This window comes from Marmota marmota, unplaced genomic scaffold, assembly GCF_001458135.2.
Source record: "Marmota marmota marmota unplaced genomic scaffold, marMar, whole genome shotgun sequence".
Lineage (NCBI taxonomy): Eukaryota > Metazoa > Chordata > Mammalia > Rodentia > Sciuridae > Marmota > Marmota marmota.
Genome location: NW_026000016.1, coordinates 10,625,723 through 10,634,405, shown reverse-complemented (window position 1 = coordinate 10,634,405; position 8,683 = coordinate 10,625,723). Strand labels below are relative to the sequence as shown.

At 45.4% G+C, this 8,683-nt stretch overlaps 1 protein-coding gene across 2 annotated transcripts in view; it reads right to left on the bottom strand.

Annotated features, from left to right (window-relative positions):
* Map3k8 (mitogen-activated protein kinase kinase kinase 8) overlaps positions 1-2,368 on the bottom strand; it is a 21,724-nt gene extending 19,356 nt beyond the window's left edge. The window contains exon 1 of one of the 2 annotated variants that reach the window (XM_015483492.2): positions 2,020-2,368. Coding sequence is in view for 1 of the 2 variants with exons in the window: in XM_015483491.2 (XP_015338977.1) it covers positions 1,634-1,790 (157 nt within the window). In the remaining variant the exon portion in view is untranslated. Of the gene's footprint in view, positions 1-1,633; positions 1,982-2,019 lie in introns of those variants that run through there. The other variant, XM_015483491.2, reaches the window with a different exon arrangement.
* Between the last annotated feature and the right edge of the window lie 6,315 nt (positions 2,369-8,683).

Here is an 8,683-nt window from a genome sequence, read left to right as displayed (position 1 = left end):
CCCCCCCCCCCCCAAGAGCTCAGTAGTTTATAAAGACAGATCCAACAGCAAGATCTTATACATTTTTGAGGGGAGACTGAGATTCAAGTTCTTGGCATCTGTAACGTTATGAAGGGAACTTCTCAGGATAATGGAAGAACATTTGACTTCGGTTTCACTGAGCCATTTAGTTGCAGTTTCTCCTCATAGAATTTACCAGAAAAACAGAAGTAACAACAACAACGGCAACAAACCAGTCTAATTTATGGCCCAACTAGCTGCAAGGATCCAAGCCCCCTGGACTGACTTAAATGGATCACTTGAAAGAAAATAAAGTTCCCAATGCTAAGATGACTTAAGAGAAGAAAAGTCTATATAATTTACTCAGTTGATCTAGAGAGGAAAGACAGCTTTTGGTTTTTAAATCCTGCAGAAAGTCTCAGCATTTATATGTAAACCAAAGAGGTTACACACACACACACACACACACACACAAACACACACACACACAAGCACATCCCTAAACTTTAAGGTGAGGAGAAGAGAGACCTGAAGGGGAGGACAGGAGAGGTGAAGGAGTGTTTGACACTGAGACTTTCCCCAGAGCTTGCTCCATTCCTTAGCAACTTAGGACTCTTGTCACACAAATCTGTGCTCCCTGGCAACTCTGATGACCAGTCATTCCTGCTATACACTCCAGCAAAGACACTGAGTATTTTCTCACCTTAATTAAGCAGACAGTAGGCTAACAGTTTAAGATATGCATGATCACTACACATCTAGACAAAGTACAGATGGTGAATACATTTTAGTTTAGCAATAAAGACTTTTAGCATAAGATGACTGACCTAGATACAGTTTATAATAAAAATCCTCATCAAATTTTGGCTTTCTAATAGAATAAAAATTATGCTAATTTTAGAAATGGAGAGATGGGCAAATACAGTCAAAAGTATGCACTTCAAATTATTTCAGAAATCAGCAATGAAATCAAGAGAAAATACTATTCGTAAACATTAATGTAATGCTCCTGGCTACTGCCACTGACATAAACAAAACTTGAGTGTTTCCTGGCAAGTGTGAATGAAAATGGCCAAGATTGTTAGGCATGAACTTCTGCCTAACAAAAGATGAATACATCTTGTGTTACTTCCCAATTACAAGATATTTTTCCTGCCAAAATAGTTCTTTGCCCCGCAGGGCACATCTCTTAACTGTATTTTTGTTCTCAAAAAGTCCCAGAATGGTGCATTCCAGCCCTGTATAATCTAAGTCGCTCTTCTTCTAGATACCACAACTATCCTATTTCCCATAAAAGACAAAGCCTTAGGGCCATACGCCAGAGCTGACAGCACACAAACCTCAACCCATCAGAGGGATGAGGGCCTTGGCTGGAATTGGAATATACTCTACTTGACAAATGCGTTTCTCTCCCTGTTTTTATCAAGAGCAGCCTTTAATTCCGGTCCAAAATTGTCTTTCAACCTAACACCCCCCGCCCACACACACACAGCACCATCACCACCACCAAACACACACTCCTTTCTACCTGATCCTTAAAGCCAAGGAAGCGTCAAAGGGCTAATAACTTATAAAAGTGCCCATCATTTGAGCGAGTAGCAGAAGGCTCCTCCAGCCGCCAAGGTGCACTCACCGATTTCAGAAGGGAGAGTGCAGCCGCCCAGGCGGCGTCCCCCGAAGGCGGCGCAGTGACAGCGCGTCCCGGGTTCACAGCTCACTGCCCAGACCCGCACTGCCCAGTAGCCGGGGATCCGGGAAGTAGGAGGAAGGGGGAGGAGCCGCGAGTCCATACCTCGTGAGACCCTTGCGCAAGGTGCTTTCCAGCTGTGCCTGCCTGCAGCTGGCGACCAGCGCAAAGGGCCGAGGCGGAGCTGCACGGGCTCACCGCAACACTCCTAACTCACTTGGCCCCGGACTTCTCCCCTTTGCGGGCAGTACACTCTATTTCTGAGTGTGAACTCCCGGAGCACCCAGGGGAGGCTGCCAAATGGCACCTCGAGCTCCCAAACTCTGGGTTACCTGCGTTCTCCGCGCACTCCCACCCCAGCGCTCCAGCCGGGTTCCCCCGAAGGCTCGGTGCGCAGCTGGTGGCCGGCCTTCCGGAGCCAGGCACACCGGGGCACCGAGGTCCTGCGGCAGGATAGGGAGCCAGGGCGATCTGCCCCCGGAGCGTGGCGTGTCGTCCAGACTTGAGCCGGCGAGTGCGTTCCCGGCGGCCCGTGCTCTCAGGCCGTCCTCGTCGGCCCCTGACTCACGGCGTCTGAGCCAGCCCAGGGGCGGCGCAGCGGAAGCCAGCCGCCGCCTCCCCGCCTTTTCCATTTCCCCTTTCTCTCCGTAAACAGAAAGAGACTGCCCGTTTGCCGTGGAAGCCCGAGCCCCCGCGCTGGGAAATTCCGTCCTCTCACCGCCCCCCGTTTGCCCTCGGGGCGCTGGGGCGGAGCCGAAGGCGGGACTAGGGAGGAGCGGAGCGGGGCGCTGGAGTCGTGTCACCTCCAGCAGGGGAGGTGTGTGTGTTGAGGGGAGGGGGGATCTGAGGACAGACTCCACTGGGACCCTGGATAGCAGCCGCAGCCCTAGTGGAACTTAGGCCACACCGATGAGCTTGCTCCCGGACCTGTGAGCAGAGGAGGTACTCATGGCAGAGTCGGAAAGGGTGACCGTGTCCTTGCTCAGTCTGAAGGAAGATAGTGTATTCCAGTGTGCTCACGCGCTCTGGCCTGCTCCGGTGTCCCAGGCTGCGGCAGGGAGGATACGCTCTTGTGCGCTCCACGCCCGGAGCAGGGAGTCCAGGCACCTCTTCCTCTCCAGGCCGAACTGCGGGAGGCATGGAGAGCTTCTGGATTTCTCGGAACCAAGTCTATTGGAATACCCGCATTACGGACCGGCTCCGCCCAGATTTCAGCTCAGGGCGGTGATAGTGGTCGCAAGTAGGGACTCTGCTGTAAAGATTTGGGAGAGGCTGCTGCACTGCGAGCCCAGAACCTGGGGTCGAGCACCCAGAAGGAGACCTGTGTACTTGGCCAGCAGAAACTGATTTTGTTATGTATAGTCACTATTAGTACTGGTGGTTCAGGGGTACCACCCCCACTACGAAATGTACCTGTTCTGATCGCCCCTTAACCTTTAGCACCAGCTGATAACCAGGGGTTTTCCTTCTTGAGAGGGAAAAGCATGAACTTCAGGTGAAGCCGGAAGAGAGTTCTATGGAAAAGCACCGCTCTCCACGAAATTCACTCTGCTAGGCATTCCCATCACCTAGGTACTTGAAGCACACGCCTCCCTCCCTCCAAATTTCCCAAGTATCAAGCACCTAGTAGAAGCCAGGCATTTTGCAACACAGGCCAGAGAATCAGAGGTAAGGTAAGGCAGACATCCTTTTGGTCCTACCGACGGACGAGAGCATGGGGCGTCCCAGGCACATTCTAGATGAAAACACCCTAAAACTTCTGTCTCTTTCCTACTCTGTGCGGTATCCATGGTCATTCTCCCTCCGCAATTTCAAAACTGCTTCTGACCCTTACTAGAGCTCGCCACAGGACTCTTTGAAAAGTGAAATACTCTTCTGAGTAAGTCCTGAGAGAATTGGTGACCGACATAGGCTAGCCAGAATAAGAAGCAAGGCCCTCATTATAAGACCTTAACTCGCATGTGGGCAAGTCCAACTAGATAATACAATGACGGGAACAGATTATTTTAAATGCCATCGCTAGTGAGCGCTGTGACAGGAGTGACGCAAGACGTTTGCTATCCCCTCAATGGTCCAGGCGGTTGCATGTACCTTGAGGAGAACCCTTTCTGGGGGGCAGCGGGGGTTTCTAGTCTCGGAGGAAAGGAGTGGAATTTCCACCCACCCTGCAGCACTGGTTTGGCAGAAGCAGCTGAGCCCAAGTTGAGGTGGAGAAGCCCCGCTGGCCTAGACGCCTCTCAGTGAAATTTGGCACTGGTTCAGGAGCTGATTATCCCAGTCTCAGTTGAAATGGAAGTTATTTGTGTGTACCCTTTTAGCTTTTTCGCTGGAAACCAGGTTAGCACAGATTGTTAACCTCTAATTGAAACGTGAGAGAGGTCTCTCCCTCATCTGTTGTCTAAAGACAACAGAGAATGACCTTTATAAGCTTTTTAAAAATAGAACCTTCAAGCCACTCCCTTCTCCGCCCCTTCCCCCACCCCCCCTCGAATGAGCTCATTAAAACCACACCTAATCTTCTGGGAACTAAGTATTAGTTTTACTTCCTACATAGAGGTCTTCCAAAGATAGCTGCATTTAGGGAGCTGGTGCAATGGCTGCTTATGGCTGGCTACTCCTGACTTATGCAATAGGAGATTTCATATCTGTTGGGGTGAAATAGATGGTTTTACTTTAAAACACTTTTAAAGTCTAACAAAGATTGAGGCTGGCCACCTTGAACAGACTGAAGGGAGGAAACAAAAGAAAGAAAAGTTTGTCCACTTACTACATTTTTCTTAGGACTTTTTACAGGCTTATAAGAGCAATTCTGTACTTTTAGGAGCATGCTAGCATGAGTTTTAAATGTGCCAGTGAGAAACCACCTAAACCAGAGTGCGGGCCATCATAGGGGGGTTATGAGAGAAAACAATTTAAAGTACATTACAAAATGGCTCTCTTGAAGCTGCTGTCAGCCAACAAAATGCACTTATAAATTGGGTTGTAACAGATTGCAATTTATCTAAAAAGGCTATCTTCACTCAAGTTGAGATAATAATGGGTTTATGCTCTATTGTTTGGAAATCGGAATTCATTTGCTCATTTCTTCATGCAAGAAACAAAAATTAACTAATTATCTGGCTAGTCTATTAATCTATATAATCACAAATGTGGTTGTGTAGTAATAAATATAATACAGGGTACTATTTTCCAGTGTCTTCATAATCATAAAATTTGGAATTTTATGAATAAAATAAACTGGAATAAATTCAGTGGTACTTATATGTAGCTTAGTGAAAACTGTAGTTTTTCTCTTTAAAATTATACTCACAAAACACAAAGTGTTAAAGGAAGATAATTGCTGAATTTGAAGAAAGTTTAATGAAGGTATTTTTAAAGCTAAGAGGAATTTGAACCTGATTTCATGAGCATAACTTTTTTTCAATATGGCTTTATATTGAAACAGCTATATCTACATTTGCTAAGATGTTTGAATAATCTCTTCACACTTCTGATAACTTTCTAAGGAGAAATCCTTTAGACATATAGGTAATACATTTAAATCTATTATTATGTTAAAAATGTTTAAGCAGTTGAAACTGGATTTTAAAGATCTAGTAACTCTTCTTTTTCTTTTGTTGACATATATAAGTTTCTTTTGATAATGCGTACGGATTTCAAATGTAATGGGACTTTTTCACATTAAGTATTTGAAAATGACAAAGCTTTAGTGTGCACAACACACATGCTTCAATAGAGCACTTGGCTTGGACACCACTAAAAGGGCACACAGCATCATGGATAATATATTCCAGGGAGGTGGAGAGTCAAGGCTCTATCCCTTTTGTGGACCGGGAATCTATCTCATGCTCCACTCCTGCTACTGACTGGGCTTCTTGGGCTTTGATCATGCTCCTCTGCTACCTGAAATACAGGCTTCTTCCTCTAACACCAACTGGGCCCCCTATCTCACTAGTAGCAGAGCCTTTTAGAATTGAGAGATGAAACTTCTCAGGGGAAATAGGACAGCCAGGCTAGATCTTGGTTTTAGGGAGTCAGGAACCCTACCAGAAAATTGGGCATCAAAAAGTGAATCAGTCCTCAAGGCTCTGGTAATGAGATGACATGCCAGGAGATGAGAGACTGAGAAGCCAGCTCAGCTTTTGAGATTATGTGGTCAGCAAATGCTAAGGAGCTGGGGTCAGAAAAAAAAAAAAATCACTGAAAGTAGCCTACTAAGGAGGACAATAGTTTGTCCCATTCTGAAAAATATATCAGCGGCTTTTGTAGATGATAAAGGGCAACTCCAGATGGTGAGGGGCAAACACACACAGAGAAGAGTCACTAAAGTAACTACAGTTACCTTTACCTTATTAGCATAATAAACACACACGGCAAGTACAGTCTTAAGATGGTATGAGACATGCCACACGTGAAGAGGCATGAAGAAAAATGTAGATGTGGCTATTCCATACATGATGACACAAAGAGACTGAGTTCCTGCTGGCCCCATAGATGCTGTAAAAGCTGATCCCTTTGTCCTTTGCTTGAGCTGACCTGAAACTCTTGGTCAATGCTGTCTTCCTTCTGACTTGAACAGAAGCCCCTAATAGTAAAACCTTGCCTATACTAAATCCTTTCTGTGTCCAGTTTTCATTTCTACCCACCCTGGACCCAACGACCTGAGTTAGGTAACAGTAGAAGTGTGTTCTGCAGCTATTGGTTGATGTAGGACTTGCTCAGTCTCCGCATCTTGGGTGGATCACCATCTTGGATGGATCACCTTCTTGGATGTCTATCCCTATGTGATAAACATAGGGATGTCTATCACAGCTGTGGGGACCATAAGGTACATCATTAGATTCTGCTCTGCTCTAGCAGTCTCCTAAGACATCCTGGATACAGTTGCAAAGATAAAAGGCCCTGGAGGGCTCCACCTGCCTGCCTTTGGGAGTGAATGGAGTATTTCTAACACATTGGAGCTCCTTTGTGTATAATCCTATGCACTCAGCTCTTACAACCCTCTGGGCTTCCAGTCCCCTATAGGACTATAGGGGAGGGATGCAGACAAGGAGGGAAGTATCTGTCTTCTCTGTCCTCCTCCTACCCTTTGGACCTTTACTGTACTAAACAACTTTCACCATCATTATGTGAAGTGGGAACAGCAACTGAACAGAGAAACAGGGCCCCAGGCAGAGAGGGAGTCTTCACGTGTGGGAAGGGGAGAGAAGTCCCCATAATCTTGGGCAGGGAAGGGGAGTTCCTGAATGCACTCAGCAGTAGCTGTTGTTTATATGTGAAGGCTGTGTGTAAACTGGGCCTGTGTGTGAATCACACCATCTGTTCTCATGTGCAGAAAGTTAAAACCTAGGCCTCTCCAAGTGCCTAAATTGCACTATTCTGTATGTGTAATGTTTTGAATTTTACTTGCTTAGTATTGACTTCCCCAAAGTGTGGTTCACTTGGACCACATTTTGAAAACAGAAACGTTTGCTCTGAGCTTCTCTGTTCCACCTCCCCAGTGGAAACTTCTGTAGCATTTCTCAATTGTGGCCTTCCAAAATGACCACACAGCTCAGGCCCACTCCCAGGAACTGTGCTGGGCTTTGTACTTATTTGTCACATATTTAGAGAGTGAGAAAGGCTCAGTAATGATTATCCTCCTATCGGGTATTCCTCCAAACTGCCTGGGTCAGATGTTATGGAGTAGCCCAGGTGGACTTGTGGAGATTACCCACGTACCATTTTATATGTCTTCTGCTATTCCTTTATCTACTAACCTTTACTTACTAACTTCACAGTCCTCTCTGTCCCCAATACCATACATGCAACACAGAGAGGGCCCTGCCTATGATCTGAGAGAACTGTTGACAACATGTTGTTTGGGTGGGGGAGAAATTGGTTAAAAAGAAAAGCATATGTACAATCTGATCCTCTCTCTGTACATGCAATAGTAGAGAAAAAAATAACTAGACTATTGTACTCTTCAAAAATAATAATTTTCTAAACCTCTATCAAAATGTTGTTCTTCACAGGCAACATATTAAGAAATTGATGAGATTACTTCAGTAGGTTGAAGGGGTGTGGCATGCTTACCTTAATGTGAAACTTGGTTTAAAATCAATGTTAAACAATTTTTTTTTGGCCTTTCCTTGCTTTGTCCTTTTGTGCTGCTATAACAAAATATCTGAGTCTGGGTAATTAATAAAGAACAAAAATTCATTTTCCACTGTTCCAGAGATTGAGGAGTTCAAGATCAAAGTGACAGCAGGTTTAGTTGTCTTGTGAGGGCTGCTCTGTTTCCAAATCAGTGTCTTGCTGCATCCTCTGGAGGGTCCTCCTGTGAAAGTGGGAGGAACAAGCTAGCCAAATGCTGCAAGGTGTCCCCTTTGTAAGGGCTTTGGTCCTATTCAGGAAGGAGGAGTCCTCATAACCAATTACTTCTTGAAGAACCACCTCTTCATTCTGTCACATTGACAGATGCCTGGATTTTAAAGGGGACACATTCAAACCATCATAGTTTTTGTTACAGTACTAAAAGCAGCTGCCAACTGATTCAATCTCTTCAGTGTGGATAGGGAGAGATTTCTTTCCTTCCTTTATTAAATATATGGATTAATGCCAATCAGACTTTTCGTAATAAAAAAGCATCATTATAGACTTTCGCCGTGTTAAAATAACTTTCATAGTTACTGCACTTTGAGTGCATACTGTGTTCAAGAACACTGCTAAGTCCTTATATGGATTACCTTCTTATATATTCAGAACACTTCTGAGCTGGTACTATTCTCTCCATTTACGTGTGAGATTTACATGAATTTAAAGAAGTTTATTTACCTTTATTTAAGTGTCCAAGGAAACCAGATTCTAATCCATGTCCATCTGACCATGAACCCAAACCTCCTGCACATGCTGTGCCTCCCACAACAAAGGCATCTCTGAGCACAGCTGGTATTTGTTGGTGCTCTTTGGAGGAGAACAGGGCTGCCATAGGCTGATTGTGACATGCCTGGATTG